An 18,937-nucleotide genomic window follows, 5' to 3' on the forward strand; every position below is an offset into this window, starting at 1 on the left:
ATGCCTAACAATCCCTCTAACACAAACATGGTGTGGAAAATCCCGTCTCCATTCACGCTGTCTAACCTTTGCAGTGTTCGTTTTCTTGGTAACATGTCTCTATTTAAGATGTCTCACATTCCTCGTGAAAAACAGACCCTTTATATATGTTGTTTTGGTGTCTTTTAGTTGTACCTTAGAAATATATATGTTTGTTCAGTCATACTGTTCGTCTATGTGAATAACTTTTAGTTTTTTTTAACATCGCCTTGTCTTTTTACATGTATTATATTACCAGTTTTCATTTTTGACAGCGAGTATTTGTTCTGGCATCTGTTTGCAGGCTAACGGAAGTGCTAAAAGAGTGGGAGGGGATCATAAAACTACTTCCCCCACTATACCCGTCTCTAAAATCCCTGCTTTTTATCCTAGCTCTGCTAAAAGCAGCTCCCAGTCTGCGCAAAACTCAGATGCTACTAATCCCATTAACCCGTCTTCCTCCTCCTGTCCCTCTGCAACAAAGTCCTCCATCCTGTCCTCTCACGCTCCTCGTTCCGGTTCCCTCCCCTCCTCCCATATCCCCTCACTGTCTAATGGATCCCTTAAACTCCCCGCACCTTCACAGCACACAGGTAAAACTCTGTCATTCTCCTCACAGACTCAGAACGGTCGAGCGCACTCCTCCTCCTCCTCTTCATTCTCCTCCTCCTCCTCCTCTTTCTCCCCCTCCCCTCTGTCACCCACACCATTGGGCCCAGGTGGAAAGAGCATCCGCACCATACACACCCCCAGCTTCACCAACTACAGGTCCCACAACGGCAGCAACGGCAAATCCTGCATCCCAACAACCACAGCCGCTAAGGACACAACTTAGCCTCATTATCGCCCCTCAGGTAGACCCGATTGTGTTTCGTGCAAAATAGTTTTGGTTTGGGTTTGTCTTTTTTTATTTACTTTAAAAGTATTAAATCATGCACTCCCTCTTTTTACATTTTATTTGACTCTGGCATTCGTACACTGCTTTTTTTTTTTTTTTTTCCATCATTTCTTTTTCAACTGTTTTTTGTTTGATTTTTTTTTCTTCAAATGTGTACAAGATGTTCTGATGAAATGTTTGATAATGTAAGAAAAAAGAAAAAAACTTTTTTTTTTATTTTGTAGTTGAAGTGAACGGCTTATACTGCGCTGAAAAGATATTTCCTTGTTGTAGTTATGGGTAGGGACGACAGAGTTGCTTTACAATCACAAAATGTACATTTTTTTATTTTGAAAGAAGAAATTGACTAACTAGTATATTTAATCTTCTATATTTCTTGAGTCGACCGACATTCAAACAACACTTGTAAATGCCTTTAATGAATTTATACGAAATGTGTGCACACATTTTAAAATTAATCTCAATAACTATCTTTAAATTTCTCAGAGTATTTTTTTATTTTTCACCCATATGAACTGCCAGTTTATTTTACTAAATTCCAACTGTTAAAATTAATCATACAATTTTTTTTTCATTTTATTGTGCCTATTTGCCAAAGTTGTATAATGACTCACTTCATGCCTAACTCAATCATGTACTTCAGAGGACTTTACGTGCACTCTCTTGGTGAGGCTGAAGTGTCGACCTCGGCGTTTGTACTGCTGGTTTAGGTTTGTTAACATGTATTTCTCTTAATGTAATCTGTACTGAAAACGACTAATCGATTCAACCACATGTACATAAAGTAAATGCTTCTACTAAGAAAATAAGTAGTTTTGTTAACATACCAAAGTTTATTTGTATGCATGCCTTTTAAATACTTTAGGAGAGTGATGTAAAAGAAAAAGAAACACATATGTTTGCACAGATAGATTTTGTAAATATTTGGTTTTCTCTTTCTTTTTTGTAAAGCTTTAAATCCTGATATAAATGAACAATGTGGTAAAGACAAAAGTGTGGACTAGCTGAAATAAAGACTTGCATGCGTGTAGTGCACTGAACCTGTGGTATTTTTTTTATCTTTTGCTTCGGGTTTCCTGCTTTGAGTGTGACTGTTCATACGTATGACTGTGGGTGTAGGTGTTTGTGTGTAAATAAAAAGGTTGGTGTGCATTTTGCAGAAGTGTTAAGTCTCTCACTTCTGCTTCCCTCATGTATATACGTATGTCTTAACATTGGTGTCTTCCAGCGCTGGTAATAAAATTCTAGGATTCTGCTTTGCTGCATTTAAAGGTAAGATTATTATTGTCAACGCTACGCCAGATAGCAGACTATTTTATATACTAAATGTACTGTTACATAACTATTTAATATCATTATTTGATTTTTAAAGTACTAGAATTTATGTTAATGTTCAAACAAAATTATTCCTTTAAAATAAAGTAAATATTTTATTTGAACATAGTCATGTTTAACCAAATTAATTCAGTAAAACTACAAGGCTCCTTGAACCATTTAAAACAAAACTTTATTGAAAATATATTTTAGAGCTAGTGTTTGCTTTTAACAGCACTGTTAATATTTAAATGCACTTGGCAGTTGATTTTACCATTTTATGACGGTAATTTTCTTTAAAGCAAAGTTGTTTTTTGAAACACCTAGGTGTCGGAGAACACATTTCACATTACAAGTGTATCTTATAAAAGGGATTTTCACATCCTGACTCCTTTAGTTTTTCTTTTTATCTGTACATTGTTTCTTGATAACATTATATTGAGTCCTATTTTATGTAAATGACTTAATATTTGCCAGCTTATGATGAAGTCAAACAGAATGAGTTCCTTATCCTGAGTTTCATTTACACGTGACGTAGCATGGGATTTTTTCACATCACATTTTTTTGGCACGGTGGATGTTTCTTAGTCTCAGTTTTGTTTTGATGTAACAATTTGCGTCATGATGAGTCTGCAGAATATGCCATGGCTGTAAATTGTATTAACTGGCTATTATTTGTATTTTGTGCCACGTCAGACTGATTCTCACCTCAACAACTATGAACCTTTCTTTGGAGGAGGCAGCGTACTCTAACAGGACATCTTTGGATATCATCCTTTCCGTATTTTACATCTTGGTTTTTATCATCGCTGTACCCGGAAATGCCCTGGCACTGTGGGCCTTCTTTCACCAGAAAAGCACCTCTTCCTCAAAGGTCTTCCTAAGAAATCTAGCTTTTGCAGACCTCTGTTATGTCCTAATCTTGCCCATGCGTATAGTTTACCACCTGTCTGGCAGCTGGCCGTTTGGGATCATCCTCTGTCAACTGTCAGGCTTTCTCTTCTACCTGAACATGTACTGCAGCCTCTTCCTGATGAGTTTCATCAGCCTGGACAGATTGCTGGCTGTGGGTTTGCCTTTAAAATCCCAGGCAGTTAGGAAGCCTTTGTATGCAAAGATAGTTGTTGCCATTCTTTGGGTGATAGTTACTGTGTCTATGACTCCGTCTCTTTTCTCGAAAAAGAACATTGAAAACTCTACTATCAACTGCAGGATGCTGTACCTCGAAAAGACGTCGCCCAAAGCTTTGGTTTCCACTGTCGTGGCTTTTTTTATCCCCTTCATCACCATAGTTATTTCTTATGTGCTGATTCTGTTAAAACTGAGAAAGCTCCAGCAGCAGGAAGAACGCCCGATGAAAGCCAAAGCTGTAAAAATGATCATCCTCATTGTGATGAACTTCTTGTTTGCATTTGTGCCCTATCATGTGTGCAGGATCTACATTCAAAGCCACAGTCCTGAACTAATTGCAACAAACTGGTGGTCACTGAGCAGAGCCAATCAGATCACGTCTGCACTGACCTGCATTAGCGGCATTCTGGATCCTGTGATGTATTTCTTCCTAAATCGAGCATACAGGAAGGTGTTTCTTAAGCTGTTTTGCAAAAATAGGAACCATAGTTTGTAAGCATCAAAGAAACTTTTTTTCCTTTTAGAAAAAGCTATGAGAGTAGGTTAAAAATCTTTTTCCAAAAGGTTGAATGAATGTACAGATTTAAAAGCCATCAACTATTGTTTTAATACAATTATGTTGCCCTACAAACCCTTGTTGAGGATTCTCCTCCCCCCTCTGGTTAATGAAAAGGTACTGCTATGATTGTCATGACATGTTTTTTTTTTTTTAGATCAAGTTTCCTGAGGAACTGAAAGCTCTGGTCTCCTTTTGTAGAATGTCTTTCTTTAGATGCAGCTCATCTGAAACAAACTTGTGTCAAATACCACATTGTTTATCCCTACTGATTGGGCAACATTATGAGAATGGGAATGTTTTTTTTTTTTAAAGATGGTTTCACAAACTTCAGAAGAATGTTATCTTACTTACAGTGATTTATTAATATATTTACATCACAGTTTTTTTCATTTACATATATGTTTAAATGTACACATATTACATAATTTAAAAAAGCTTTACTATCCAACTGTAAAAAAAAAATCTATTTTGTCTGACAGAAATTAAAGATATCAACAATATCTTGTTTTTTGGCAACATGTTGTCCTCTTTAGTGAAGGGTTTCTGAGAACTGTTACTTCCTAAAATGTGTAGGAAGCCCCTCCCCCCAATAAAAACAGGTGTTTCTGTATAAATTTAGATGAGCGGTTTTATTTTTTAAAAGTCAGCCCTGCAGGACAAGACTTTTCTAAGATACATGTTCATCCGACATTTGTTGAGGAAGCAGCTCAGTCTTCTTTTCATGTTAATCAGTGTGGGCACATGTGATTTACAGACGCATGAACTTGTTTCTAATTTTGCTAAATTAAAGTGTAGATTTCAGAGGTTTGTCACATTACCAAAACTGATGCATGCGCAGTAAAACTGAGAAGTGACTGCTAGACAGGTAGGGCAGCAATGACTAAAATTAGGGTTTTTTTAAACCACGTTGTGCATTAAAATGTACAAATCTTGCAAAACAATCCCCTATCTAAGACTGGAGCTTGAAAAACAAAAGGTGATGTTCATTCTTTATCAGAGGCATTTGGCAATATATAAGCTTAGTGATGCAGATTAGTGAAAGCGAGAAAAGAAAACAAAACTACAAGAAGACATTTTAAGAAGTTGTTTTTGAGAAAACTAATTGCTTTGTAGATATTTAACGTGCACAGAAAACATCCTACCACCTGAGGTAAAGGGAAATCCCCCCCTAAATAACATGCCCTTTTGAGAGCAATAACATCCTTTTGGGTGAGTAGGTTTTCACACCTTTTTCTCCTTATATCTAACGGTATTATCTGTAAACATCATCTGCTGCAAAGCTTGTTGTAAACTATCACGAAACATGTATGGAACGGGAAGTTTTGAATCCATAAACTTTCTGAGGAACTAAAATTATTTTATCACCTTATGCAAACCAGTTTAACACCTAGACTTCTTCCAATAATAACCATGATTGTTACAGCCTATATACAAGTAAACACGTATCATTAGAATATTACTTATATATAAGCATAATTCAAAGTGTATAGTTTGTCAGTTTATTGATTCAAATTGTACCTGAAGTTTTCTTTTTTAACACAAAGAATGAGCATGTGGACTTTTTCACACCTCCAAAGAGACAAAAGAATAAAAAATAACTTTTAAGTTTACATACCGTCTAAAGTATACATGTAAATGTAACAAAGGATGGAAAGGAAAAGAGATGATTATATAAAATACACATTTAAATGGTATAAAGTGTAAAGGATTGCAAAAACATAATGTGCAATTTTAAATCACATTCAAACCAAAGGGAATAGAAACAGTTGGGGAGTCGATAGGTTTATTTATCTTTAAAGATTTTGGAAAACTGCGTGAAATGATTTCTAAGTGCGTTTAAATATGAGTGGTTAAACAGCATTTATGTAGAATCTTATTATGAATAATAATAAATTCCGTTTGTCCTTAAAATCAGTCTAATGAATTCATCTGAAGGGTACATTTCATACGGAAGAGCATTGCATTCATCAAAGAAAACAAAATAAATAGGCATCTATTTCAGAACTACGAGATATATATCTCGTAATTATGACATACGGTGCCTATGTTTTTGTTCTTTAGTGAATGCAATGCTCTTCCGTAGAAATTAAGTTGGAAAGTTGAGAAATTCAGTTCTGAAGACCGCCAACATATATATATTTTTTTAATTACCAATTGACTTTTATCTAGTTTGACTTGTTCGGGCTTCCGTACTTTGAGCTTGTTACCAAGGCAGCGAGGAGGAAGCTACGAAGGGACCGTTATGTGTTTGTTTAACTTTAGCTTCACAAGTTTTCGCCTCGAGCTGAAGTTTTAGTCGATGGTGTATCGAAACAAAAATACATGCGTGCGTTACCGTGCCACACATTTAGTCTTTACACGTAAATTTATCGAACAGCCACGTCGTTATTCTATCGGACCGAACTACTCTAAAATAGTTAGCATTAAGTTAAGTTACATTTTTTGTTGTTGCTTGGGGTTTCTCTATTAGCTGACACTTCTGGGTTAGCTTTGTAGATGCTAATGTAGCTTTTCTGACTCGCGTTTATTCATTTATATATAAAACGTATTTGTCGGCACACCATAGAAACTATGAGCATTAGAAAAGGCTGAGCTCGTTTATCTCGGACCTTCGACATGGGCACGGCGTCGTCGTTAGTCAGTCCGGGAGGAGAGGTGATTGAGGATGGATACGGCGGCGAAGGAGGAGAAGCCTGCGAAATACCCGTTGAGGTGAAGCCCAAAGCCCGACTCCTGCGCAGCTCCTTCCGCCGAGGACCCCGGGTCATCGGGGCCAGTTTCAAGTCCACGGGGTCCGTGGATCTGGAATACGCCGCGGAGTACGAGCGACTCCGTAAAGAGTACGAGATCTTCCGTGTCAGCAAGAACAACGAGATCGCGTCCATGCAGAAGAAGGAAGCCAAGCTGGACGAGGAGAACAAGAGGCTGCGGGCTGAGTTACAGGTAAACCAAGTGGCTGCTTGGCTCAAAAACACTCAGACCTCGGAGGTGATGTTTTAGCAGTTCTGGTTGTGTTGAACAGGCTCTGCAGAAGACCTATCAGAAGATCCTCAGAGAAAAGGAAGCTGCTCTTGAGGCAAAGTACCAAGCTATGGAGAGGGCCGCCACCTTTGAGCATGACAGGGACAAAGTAAAACGGCAGTTTAAGGTAAACAGAACCAAATGCTTGCCTGTATGGTCAATATGACTGCAGTTTTATAAGGGAAACTTAACCTGACAATATGATTACAATTGCCTTATAAACCTCAGATTTTTCGGGAGACGAAAGAGAAAGAGATCCAGGACCTCCTTCGGGCTAAGAGGGACTTGGAGGCCAAACTGCAACAGCTGCAGACTCAGGGAGTCCAAGTCTACAGTCAAAATGATTCGGACTCAGACGATAACCAAACTACAATGACTGGTAAGACTCCTGCATCTTCACATTGAGACCCTGCTTGGGTTTGTTCACCTATCAATATCTTTAAATTAACCTTTTTTAGAACACATTGTTTTTTTGACAGTTCTGGGAAGTGAACCATCTATGGGTAGCATGATGCAGTTGCAGCAAACTTTCAGGGGACCGGAGTTCGCACACAGTTTAATTGACGTGGAAGGACCCTTTGCAAATGTGAGCAGAGGTAAGAGAGATGTTTTTTTTTCCAAAACAACTTGTAGAGAGAAAGAGAAGTTCCCCCTGATGGGTGGTGTGAAGGGCAAAAAAATGTCATTGCTGCAAGCCCTATCTTGTGTCCTGATTTCTGCCCCTTCACCACATCTCGCTGACTTTGCAGCCATTTCCTGTCACCGTGACAAATAAAGACCACAGGTGTTTCACCCAAAAAACTAAATCCATTACTGAACTGAGTGCAGCACCAAACGAATAGTTCGGCTTTTCTTTTCAGTCATTTTTGTTTGTTTGTGAGTGTGTGTACTTTTTGAAGCGTTCTCACATCTACCCTACTTTTCTCAGATGACTGGGATGCTGCGGTGGCCAGTCTGCTTCAGGTGTCACCTCATGTGCCCCAGGCCTTATGGAGCAACACTGTGCGCTGCTACCTCATCTCCACACAGGACACCAAAGCTGAGCTAGATATCTTTATCAAGGTTTGTTAGATGGCCAATGTAAGTCAGTGCTGACGTTCATTGACAGCTTGTGAGAAGGCACAGATTAGGCTTAATTTTTAATGATTAATCCGTCTTAATAAGTGACTTTTAACAGTTACTGATGTGCTGTAGTCAAAAGGTACTTGTCTGACTGTTATTTTCAGACAAAAATATCAATGGAAATATTTTGACTTGGATAATTAACACGTTTTTATCTGGGGCTGAAAAAAAGTGTATGATTGATAACCACCGATAATTATTTTTGTGAAACTTCAGGTTCTTTTTGTTTTGTTGTTGCTGTTTTTACAGAAACACTCTTCAATGTTACGACAAATGTGCGAGTGTCTCGGCCATTTCTACCTAAATGTTTACTTCCCAGAAGAGATTGCTGCTTCGTACGTCATGGAGCGCAAACAGGAGATCGAAAGGAGCTCTGTGTGTGTGCTTCTTCTCAAATCCACCGTCACTAGGTGGAGTTTCTTTCTTCTCATGTAGTGATGGTTAACCATGTTGTTTATTTGGAAATAAATTAACCGTTTGTTCGGGTTCTCATCTAAAATGCATTTTTTGCAGCTCTGTGATAGAGGACTGTGAGGAGGCTTTCGTGAGGAATCTGGACGGCCACTCACTGGTGCTGTACCTTCGGACCGAAGAGGGCAGCACTTTGACTGGACCCATCAGGCAGCTGTTAGAGAGAGTCAACACGGCAGACAAGGCTGCCAAAGTCAAGGTGTGTGTCTTATTTTAAAAAAGGCAAAACAGAATGTGGGAGGAGAGATTTGTCCCATCAAGACCAGCTTAAGTGCTGCTACAGTTATTTGTTAGTAGGTGATGGTTTGTTTCATGTCATTTACCGAAAAAACAAATTTTAAATCATTTTATTCTGGTGTTGTTTTAATGTCTTGAGCTTTTCAGATAGTTACACACAGGTTTGTGTTTACTATGAGGGGATGAGCTGAATTACATGAGAAAAGACAGAATACTGCATGTTGGATTGGCTACCATTGGCTGTATGGCTCAGCTGGGGAGCAGTTAGTGTTCCCAGCTTTGTTTCACAACAGTTCGGGGTTGTTTTGATTGTATTTCTTATTTTTCTAAATTAGATATTCTACAACGCCATGTTTAACATCTAACAACTTGTTGCATGAATCGTCTTTTCTGCTTTGATCCTCTTTGTCCTCACAGAGTTTCTTGTAATCTTACACAGTACAGATCCATCATAGCCGCTACTAACTCTGAACAAAATGCAGATGGTATGTGTTTATGGCATTTAAACGTGATATTCTATGTTTTCCTGGTCGCTGAAAGCTACGCTGAGATTGTACTGACATTACTGAAAATCTACATCCAGGTGGTGGATCATAGCGGCTTCGCAGAAGACGGGGCTAACCTCATTTATGCTCAGCTTATGAATATCATTAAGCAGGTACAACAGACGCTTTTTTTTTTCAAAACCTAAAAGAAAGTTTATACAGATATAATTTTATACGATTTGTCCCTTGCAACTTTTTCCGCTCGCCATCCAGGAGCTGTTGGGTTTTGAAGGAGCAGATGTGGACTCTAAGGACTCTGTCATAGACGAGGGACGGGAGGAAGACTCTGGAGACGTGCTGTGGGACCTGCACGATGAACAGGAGCAGATTGAATCCTATCAGCAGGCTTATAACAGCACTACCTCCCAGTTAGGCTTCCAGAAGGCAGGGCAGATCTTCTCCTTTGCTCAAATTTCTAATCTGCTCTTCAGATTCAGCATTTTTCACATCGGTTAACTCTATGATGCATGCGATGTTCTCAGTATATAGACCGTTTGAATGACATGATAGCTGCCCCCCCTCCCACACCACCTCTGCTGGTATCTGGTGGTCCAGGCTCAGGAAAGTCTCTCCTGCTCTCTAAATGGTAAGAACTGGTTTATGAGGCATAAAATGGACCAAAACTAATAGATTAATTCAAAGTAAAGTCAGTCATTTGATGGACTTTGTAATTGAAAGCATTTTCATTAAATACAGTTTGATGAAAAGTTTTCAGAATTGTCTTTGATGATTTTACCTTTTTCTAATTTTCTAATTTTGCAAAATGATGTGTATTAATTAGTGTCTGATTCTTTTTTTTTTAGGATTGAGCTGCAACAGAAACAATCCCCCAACACCTTGTTCCTTCATCATTTTGTCGGTCGCCCACTTTCCACAAGCTCAGAGCTGGTTCTGATTATCAAACGCCTCACAATCAAAGTAGGAAGTATATTTCAATGGCTCACTTCTTTAGAAAATTACAGATCTTACTTCAAGTGTGACGTTGTGTTTACCAATTCTCTGTTTGTTTATTGTCTCTTAGCTGCTGCAGCATTTTTGGTCCATTTCGGGCTTAACCATGGATCCCAGTAAGATCTTGGAGGAGTTTCCCCGCTGGCTTGAAAGACTGTCCGCACGGCATCAAGGAAACATCATCATCATCATCGACTCAATTGACCAAATACATGTAACCCCCCCTAATTTAATCTAAACACTCAACATGTTTATGCCAGTGACGTTTTTGTCTCCACGTTTCGAGAGTAATTCTACCATTTGGCTCCTTTTGTTTCAGCAAGCAGAAAGACACATGAAGTGGCTGATTGACCCTCTCCCTGTTAATGTCAGAGTGGTGGTTTCTGTCAATGTGGAGACGTGTCCTCAAGCTTGGAGGTGATGCATTCTGCTTAAATGGACTGAACTAACTATACATGGATTGCACAGTTTTTATTAATGTTCATGTATTTCCATGCTGTGGTGAAGACGTCTAAAAATGCACCGTCTTTTTAGGTTGTGGCCCACACTCCACTTAGATCCACTCAGTCCTAGAGAAGTCAAGAGTGTAGTCACTGCAGAGTGTCAGGGTATGGATCTCAAACTTACCAAAGACCAGGTCAGTTATTACCCCATGATAATAATAATAATAATAATAATAAAAAAGTGTTAGAACATTTGAGATCACAAACAGAGGTTTAGTTTCTGTTATTATCTGAAACAGTTGAACGTTTTCTCATTTTGTTTTAGGAAAAAAAGCTGGAAAGGCACTGTCGCTCTGCATCAACCTGCAACGCATTATATGTCACACTGCTGGCCAGGATGATCACCAGGTCAGCCATCTTTGGGTGTTTTAGTCGCTGTTTTTTTTTCAGCCGAGTCGATTTTCTAATACATTTTAAAGAACGTGTTTAGTCTTAACAGAGTAATATATTTTAAGACTCTAAAGCATTTTCTTGTTTATCAGTTTTAATTTGCTTGTGAACCAGGTGGTTTTCTTCAAAACTGCACTATTTAAAAAACTATTATGGAGGTGGGTGCGGAGGTGACTGTTCCTCTCATCAAATTATCAGACCGGATTGTTCTCATGAGACAAAACCTCGACCCATGGGAGGGAGATAAAAAGCGACAACTTTGTGCAAAAAAAAAAAAATAGAATAAATATTAAGCAACATATAGTCTATCTTTTTCACAGCAACTGGAACTCTAACTGTAACATTTGTGGTTATTGATTCAAGGAATGAAGTCCACCACACTAAAATTTAGGTTTAGGAGCTGCTACTGCTCGCATGTTAGTTTTGGCTAAAGTGTTTCACATCGGATTCCTGTCACAACCCTCACCATTTACCTGAGCCTGTGACCGGCACAAGAGATACTCTGGCATGTGCTTCCTGGTGGCTGGTTTATTCGTGTTTCGCTCTGACATTGGATAATTGCGTGTTCTTATAATTGTTATTATTTTTTTTTATTATTGTTAGTGGCAGATCTGACTGGTCTCTGGAGAAGAGCCTGGAGCAGTGTCTACAGTGTCAGGACACCATGTCTCTTTATCGCCTGGTGCTCAAGATGATGCTGAATTCTCTCGAAACAGACGCAGAGAGACACATAATGAAAGAGGTGACATAAGCAGAAAGTCATCCCCATTGTATCTGTAAATTGATTCGTCCACTTAAAACTCTGACTTTCCGATTAACTAAATGTAAATTGCTTGTTGTGCTCAGCAGATGAATATGCACTTTGTCTCTCTTTAGATGCTGTGCCTTGTCTTTGCCAGCCATAACGGAGTGAGTGAATCCGAAATATTAGATTTTTTCCCAGAGCTGGAGTTACCCGTGCTGTCCTTTCTGCTCCACCACCTGAACAGACTCTGCATCACAACCCTTCGTTGTGGACTCATCAGCTTTCAGCACCTGCAGGTAATTCTGCTCCTTGGCCAAATTAACGGATGACAAAAAAAGTAAGCGTTTACTTTTAAACAAGTTTGTCGTCATCTGTGCGTCTGTCAGGCGTGTGAGGCTGTGAGACTGGAGTTCCTGGGTGAAGGAAGCAGCTCTGCATCTTACAGGGAGAAACTGATTCTCTACTTTAACCAGCAGCTCAGGTTCTTCTCCTCCCCTCCAACATACAGTTTACAGTAACAGTCCCATTCTTCAGTCAGTGTGACGCGTATCACCGTGTGTGTTTGTAGTCAGGACCATGTGACTTGGCGGGTCGCAGATGAACTTCCCTGGCTGCTCCAGCAACAGGAGGAAAGAGCAAAACTACAGCTCTGTCTTTTGAACCTGTTTGTCTCCCAAAATCTCTATAAGAGGTACGTGTTTGTGTTGACTGGAGACATGTATACACAGGAGATGATGTTATTCAGCCTAACATGCTGCCTTTTTCCAGGGGTCATTTTTCTGAGCTGCTGGCCTATTGGCAGTATGTGGGCAAAGACAAAAGTTCCATGGCAACTGAGTACTTTGACTCTCTGAAACACTACGAGAAGAGCTGTGAGAGTGAAGAAGACATGACCAAGCTCGCAAACCTGTATGAAACTTTGGGACGTTTTCTCAAAGATTTGGGCCTCCCGAGTCAGGTATGACTTCTTTATTTCCCAAGTGAGAATTGGAAGTTGTGTGTATATTTATGTGTATGAGTTTGTTTGTTTTTAGGCCGTAGCACCTTTACAAAGGTCTCTTGAGATCAGAGAGACAGCCCTGGACCCAGACCATCCCAGCGTAGCTCGTTCTCTACACCAGCTGGCTGGAGTTTATGTCCAGTGGAAGAAATATGGGAATGCTGAGCAGCTGTACAAGCAAGCACTTGAGATAAGTGAGAATGCCTATGGTGCCGAACATCCCAGTGTGGCCCGAGAGCTTGAGTCCCTCGCTGTGCTCTATCAGAAGCAAAACAAGTAAGTGGAGCTATTTTAATGTTTGTAGAAAGCTCTCCAACTATTGTTTGATTTTAGAGGATATTTAAGAGTCATTTACACTTTGCCAAGATGAGATCCTGTTTAACATTTTAAGACTTTTATCATCATCATCAGGTATGAACAAGCTGAGAAACTCAAGAAGAGGTCAGTTAAGATCCGTCAGAAGACTGCCTGCCAGAAAGGTCATATGGTGAGCGAATTTCACAGTGTCAATTGCAACGTCACACTGACTTTATCACACGCTTTCTGTCTTCTGCTTTTCTCAGTATGGCTTCACTTTGTTGAGACGCAGAGCCCTCCAGCTGGAGGAGCTGACCTTAGGAAAAGACTCTGCAGACTCTGCTAAAACACTCAACGAGCTGGGTGTCCTCTACTACCTCCAAAACAATCTGGAGTAAGAGTAACAACAAATTTCCTGCAACACTGTGTATAACAAAGATCAGCTGAAGATGTAGACTTGTACATTGAACAGTGACATCTGCTAACCTGTCCGGAATCCCTCTCGTTTCACCTTCATCAGTGCCGCAAAAGTGTTCCTGGCCCGCTCGCTGGAGATGCGTCAGCGTGTCCTGGGCCCAGATCACCCGGACTGCGCTCAGTCCCTCAACAACCTGGCTGCGCTGCACACTGAAAGGAGGGAGTACGAGACAGCCGAGGACATGTACGAGAGGGCGCTGGAAATCCGCAAGAAAGCCTTGTCACCCGACCACCCCTCTCTGGCTTACACGCTCAAACATCTGGCCATGCTCTATAAACGCAGAGTGAGACATAAATACCTGTTAATACGTAGCTTTTGACACTCTTCTGGTCGATAACCTCATCTGGTGATGCTGTTTTTCTTTTTTTAATAAATTCCACTTGATGTGTGTTGCACAGGGGAAGCTGGAGAAAGCAGTTCCTCTTTATGAGCTATCTTTAGAAATCCGGGAAAAAAGTTTTGGTCCCAAACATCCAAGTGTGGCCACAGCACTGGTCAACCTTGCTGTAATCTACTGCCAGCTGGTGAGACTCCTCATCGTGTCTTCTCTGTCTTTAACACATTCCTTATGATTTATGATGCAATTCTTTTGTATATTCAATGTGCATTTACTTGTTTCTGTTGTTTTAAGGATCTTAACATTTTTTTTAAATAGAGAAAGGCAAGCTACACATTTCTTTTCCTTTGACAGAAGAACCACAGCGACGCCCTGCCCCTGTATGAACGAGCACTCAAAGTGTATGAGGACAGCTTGGGCCGCTCACATCCACGTGTTGGAGAAACCCTAAAAAACCTGGCCGTGCTCAGGTGAATATAAGGAATCTTAATATTCATGTTTTACCATAAAATGTTCTATTTAAATTCATGCTAAACTTTTTTTTCCCCCTATCCCAGTTACGAGAGGGGTGACTTTGAGAGGGCAGCGGAGCTTTATAAGCGTGCGATGGAGATTAAAGAGGCCGAGCCATCATTAGTGTGTGGTAACACCCCGTCGCGCCACTCCTCTAGTGGAGACACATTCAGTCTGAAGGGGCCAGCTCCTCCACCACATGCCCCGAGGTGAACCATTATAAATCACTAAAACATGCTCTGACAGCTCCAATTATCAGAAAGTAGTAGAAACTCTAATGCTTCATCACAAAAACGGAACCAACAAGGGTATTTCTGGGGTAACATGTGTTTTTACACTCCATACAGTTACAGATCCCCAATTTAAGGTCTTATCTTACAACTGTACCTTTAGATACTTGTATATTTCCTTTTTTTATTTGTTATATTGGTAAGACACTTTAAATGAGTTCCCTTTTATAAGTTTGTATTTACGAAACTCAAATTTTAACTTGGAGATGTCTTTATTGCCATGAAATTGCCCCAACCTGTTGCCGATGGACACTTTTGTGGCTTTCAGTTTTATAGTTGGTATTAATTTTATGCACTTTTTTTCAGTTTTTGTATTTATAGCTCAAGAGAATAACTTTAAAAATCTAAGACAAAATAGCTTCTCTCATAAAAAAGGGACTGATTGTCTTGTAAAAAAAAAACAGGATGATTAGACTGCAAGCACTTTGTTGTTGACAAGTCTTCACTATGAATTTTTAGTTTTAGCTGAATTAAAAATCAAATAGGTGTTAAAAAAAGTATTATATTCAAGTATGTCTACTGTTTACATAACCTAGGTTGTGCATTAATAAAAAATAGAACAAATAAAGCTTAAAGTCCAAAACAAACATGGGAAATTATGTCTGCGGAGACATTTTCTCTGATGTCATATTGTTTACATAAAACATACTGTATGTACATATTTATCTTTTAACCAGATCAACTCTAAGGGTTTTGCCAAAAACGTGTTTGTGCCTTTTAAATCTCCCAATCAAATTTCAATGCAGTAAACTGTTTACTATCCTGTCTGAACCATAGTGTTTTTCCCTCTATGCAATTATGTATTGTCATGTAATTAGAATTTATAAAACCTGTCCAGAAAAATAAATCAAGCATAGTATTAGGACTGCAGTCCATCTAATAAATACTTTATTGAGACAACACTGTTCTGTAATGTTGCAGCAGAATGACTGAGAACTTGGAGCATACACCAACTTAAACTTTGAAAAATGTTTCTTAATGCATTAATGGATATTTAATCAGTTTTGTTAATAAATAGTGATAAACAGATTCCAATCCAAGTGTCTCTTCCTGTATGTATGAAATTCTTTGAACACCATGTTTCATGCAGTCCCCAATGTTAGCTGTTAAAATATTTATAGTTCCTTGTCATGCAGTGACTGGCTTTTTTTGAAAATGTTAAAATTGAAGTGTGTATATAGATGTGAAAATGAAATTAATCTTCAGATTGTTGTCTACAACTTTCTCATCTGAGCAATTAAGTCTTCTAAGCTCTGTTCAGTCTCCTCCACTGTATCTCCACTTGCTGCACCCTTAATGAAACAAACAACAAAAAAAACATGCTCAGAATTTAGTTTGAAAACAAAACAAATGGCAGTCAAAGAAAACCAACCTCCGCTGGAATGGTGTAAGCTACTGTGATGCCTTCTGGGAGGTCGGGCACAATTCCTGATGCAGCCTGTAGCTCTGCATCAGTGACCTCTGATACCAGCTCAATACCTGCATGGCACAGATCGGTGTTTTTATGCATACAAGATGACAAAGATAAATCCAAAGTAGCATCTGTATTTTGGAGATCCTTTTGCTCACCCCATTCATTGTCTTCGTGTACAATCACCTCCTCCTCTTCAGCCACGACTTCCACCTTCGGCCGCTCTGCTTCTTTCTTCTGAACAGAAAATGTCAGCAAGATAGGAAAAGTCAGGTTTCCCGACTGATAAAAAGGCATCAAATAGTAGTCAGTAAGATGGCTCTGATTCTTTTTACATGAAAGTAAAGAAACCTACTGTGTTGATGGCCATCCTGGCCTCAAAGTTATCAACACAACTCAAGACCAAATCCATTAGTGAGCTCATGTACCTTGTACTCTTCTTGCTGTCTCCTGCAGTGGCGGTCATTACACTGAGGGTTGGGTTTCATGGCCATGGAAGGAAAAAAGTCCTGCATGGCATTGTAGCCGAGATAATAGCTGACTGTGCCAAACTTCAGCAGATATCTAAAGAACAAAATATTCATCTTAACTCCATCCACTTTGTATAAAATATGACAAATTTAAGGGTTTAGCATAACTAAAAATAATAACATACTTAAGGACGTTTTGCACCAGGATACCTGCCACCACACCCATAGTTGTTGGTAAGCTAGCAGCACACACGCCCTCTCGTTTTAGGGTTTTTTCATCAATGTTAGCAGCAACCACCAGCGGAGGAGCACACTAAAACCAGAGATTATACAGTTTTGGTTCTTTACAGTGTCAAGAACATTGCTAATGTTAAGCAGAAGAGCTTTTAAGTGCATACTTACAGCAAAGCAGGCCGTCTCTCCAGGAATTATGAGTTGAATGTGACCCGATACAGCATTCTCACTCACACCGGACTCCATCCAGATCTGACCTAGTTCATTACAAGCCTGAAATGAAGACAACAAAATAAATAAAATCAGAGACGTTTACAGCTGTAAGTCCAGCTCTGATTCTTTTTACATGAAAGTAAAGAAACCTACTGTGTTGATGGCCATCCTGGCCTCAAAGTTATCAACACAACTCAAGACCAAATCCACTGGTTTCCCTTCTTCCAGCCCTCCATGACTGAAAAAAGAGAATTGTTTAATGTGGGGTGCTTTGTAAATAACAGGACAGAAAAAAAAAAAAACATAAAACAAAGGTGGACTCCAAACCTGATGCGATCCATAAAATGTGTGAAATTCTCCATCGTTGTGATATTGTAGTTATGGGTCTCAAACGCCACGTCCGGATTGATGTTTCTGTTGGGAAAAGGGATTTGTGCTTGAGCGAAAACAAACTGAACAGTTGCGAACGGAAGAACAGCGGCCATCTGCTGACCTGAGTGTGTGTTCTGCTGCTTCCACTTTACTGAGGCCCGCCTGGTGCGGCTGGAAGAACAGTCTGTTCATGTTGGCCAGCTCCACTTTGTCATAGTCAAAGAGCAGCAGCTACAGAGACAGAAAATGTCAATTTAAGAGACGGAGCACACAGCAGAATGACAAACAGGCATTTATCGTAATGTTCAAATAAGAAAGAAAAAGGGGTTTATTACCTTACCAATGCCACATCTAGTTAGCATCTCAGCTGTCACACTGCCGACTCCTCCAACACCAACCACAGCGACTGAAAAGGTCCGGATTTTCTGTAAACACAGTATTAAGATGGTTATTTGAAATGTCTTTGCAACAGGGTTCTAACAAGTGCCAACGTATTTTCTTTCTTTTGTGAATAAACTATCTGCATACACATAATGGATCACTTTAGTCAGATGTCAATGTAAAAACACAGCTGTTTGGGGGAAAAAACAACAACTTTATGCACAATTTCAACATGTATGGAGAAACAAAGCAAAGATCAACCCCTTAGAATTTAATATACATTTCTGTCAGAGCAGCAACCACAACAAAAGAGAAAAGACACATTAAGGGTCATACCTCGTAGTCCTCCACGATGCCCATTCTTTTTAAAGCCATCAGACGGCTGAAAGCACAAAACAGCTGACATTAGCTTGTGGTCGGTGAGTCACAAGGCGTCGCCCCTGTTATACGCGCTACAACACAAAAACAGTCAAAAGTAAAGAAAAAAATCAGTTAAAAGTTACCTGTATGGGTTGGAATCCACAACTTCGGCGCTCATTTTGTCAATTTTGGGTCTGTTCATCGCCTGAGCATCTTCCATCGTTGCACACTGCTGCTTGCACTTTATCAGTTCATTTTCCAACTCCCGCACCCTCAGCTTCAGCTCCTCCACCGTCGCCATTCCAGCAAAACAAGTGTGGTTAAAGACGGACTCAAACCGTACTGTCGCAGGCTAAACGGTAAATGTAAAACAAGTGAAACAAAATCAACACGGAAAGTACACGTCTTCTTTCCTCAAATCAGTTGTTAGGTTGTGTGCGCATCTAAACATGATCCGTGTGGAAAACGAGCACGGCACCTCAATGTTCCTATTTACATTAATAGTCTTTTTTTGTTCTCATTTCAGATTTTAAGAAGGCAGGTGAAACAAAATCCCGGAATTATCTTCTACAGCTCAGTTGTAGCTTTGTAATATATCAGATATATTATTTTAGATTAAATGTCGGAACGCTTTATCGAGGTGCTCCTCGTATTGGTCCGACCATAGACATATAGT

The 18,937-nt window shown here is 39.7% G+C and overlaps 4 protein-coding genes across 26 annotated transcripts in view; 3 read left to right on the forward strand and 1 right to left on the reverse strand.

Annotated features, from left to right (window-relative positions):
- The window catches only part of si:ch211-285f17.1 (sickle tail protein homolog), a 106,531-nt gene extending 104,585 nt beyond the window's left edge, over positions 1-1,946 (forward strand). For 20 of the 22 annotated variants that reach the window (XM_017406493.3, XM_017406496.3, XM_017406486.3 and 17 more), the window contains one exon: positions 323-1,946. In XM_017406493.3, coding sequence (XP_017261982.1) covers positions 323-853 — 531 coding nt within the window. In that variant the 3' untranslated portion in view covers positions 854-1,946. The remainder of the gene's footprint in view (positions 1-322) is intronic. The other 2 variants (XM_017406492.3, XM_017406488.3) reach the window with 2 other exon arrangements.
- A 104-nt stretch (positions 1,947-2,050) lies between these two features.
- LOC108230300 (uracil nucleotide/cysteinyl leukotriene receptor) lies at positions 2,051-5,621 on the forward strand. The gene is made up of 2 exons (XM_017406379.3): positions 2,051-2,188; positions 2,927-5,621. Exon 2 carries the CDS (start codon positions 2,949-2,951, stop codon positions 3,855-3,857), a length of 909 nt encoding a protein of 302 aa, XP_017261868.1. The 5' UTR covers positions 2,051-2,188; positions 2,927-2,948; the 3' UTR covers positions 3,858-5,621.
- Positions 5,622-6,106: 485 nt separating this feature from the next.
- On the forward strand, positions 6,107-15,480 carry nphp3 (nephronophthisis 3). Its single transcript, XM_017406832.3, has 27 exons — positions 6,107-6,863; positions 6,943-7,068; positions 7,170-7,320; positions 7,421-7,537; positions 7,870-8,003; positions 8,313-8,473; positions 8,577-8,733; positions 9,355-9,429; positions 9,530-9,700; positions 9,799-9,902; positions 10,120-10,234; positions 10,338-10,481; positions 10,587-10,684; positions 10,802-10,904; positions 11,036-11,118; positions 11,764-11,902; positions 12,037-12,201; positions 12,292-12,386; positions 12,474-12,596; positions 12,674-12,863; positions 12,940-13,181; positions 13,317-13,392; positions 13,469-13,596; positions 13,723-13,963; positions 14,079-14,204; positions 14,372-14,487; positions 14,575-15,480. The coding sequence occupies exons 1-27, from the start codon at positions 6,537-6,539 to the stop codon at positions 14,741-14,743; spliced, it is 3,876 nt and encodes a 1,291-aa protein (XP_017262321.1). The 5' UTR covers positions 6,107-6,536; the 3' UTR covers positions 14,744-15,480.
- Positions 15,481-15,677: 197 nt separating this feature from the next.
- uba5 (ubiquitin-like modifier activating enzyme 5) lies at positions 15,678-18,865 on the reverse strand. 2 transcript variants are annotated; one of them, XM_017406833.3, is made up of 12 exons: positions 18,405-18,865; positions 18,238-18,283; positions 17,856-17,945; positions 17,642-17,751; positions 17,476-17,562; positions 17,302-17,386; positions 17,104-17,208; positions 16,887-17,014; positions 16,660-16,795; positions 16,390-16,468; positions 16,193-16,299; positions 15,678-16,112 (listed from the first exon to the last, which is right to left on the reverse strand). In XM_017406833.3, exons 1-12 carry the CDS (start codon positions 18,560-18,562, stop codon positions 16,035-16,037), a joined length of 1,209 nt encoding a protein of 402 aa, XP_017262322.1. In that variant the 5' UTR covers positions 18,563-18,865; the 3' UTR covers positions 15,678-16,034. The 2 variants fall into 2 exon arrangements, with proteins under 2 accessions (XP_017262322.1, XP_037829028.1); XM_037973100.1 differs by lacking the exon at positions 18,405-18,865 and having other exon boundaries at positions 17,861-17,945; positions 18,238-18,286.
- Positions 18,866-18,937: the final 72 nt, after the last annotated feature.

Source organism: Kryptolebias marmoratus, linkage group LG21 (genome assembly GCF_001649575.2).
Source record: "Kryptolebias marmoratus isolate JLee-2015 linkage group LG21, ASM164957v2, whole genome shotgun sequence".
NCBI classification, from domain to species: domain Eukaryota; kingdom Metazoa; phylum Chordata; class Actinopteri; order Cyprinodontiformes; family Rivulidae; genus Kryptolebias; species Kryptolebias marmoratus.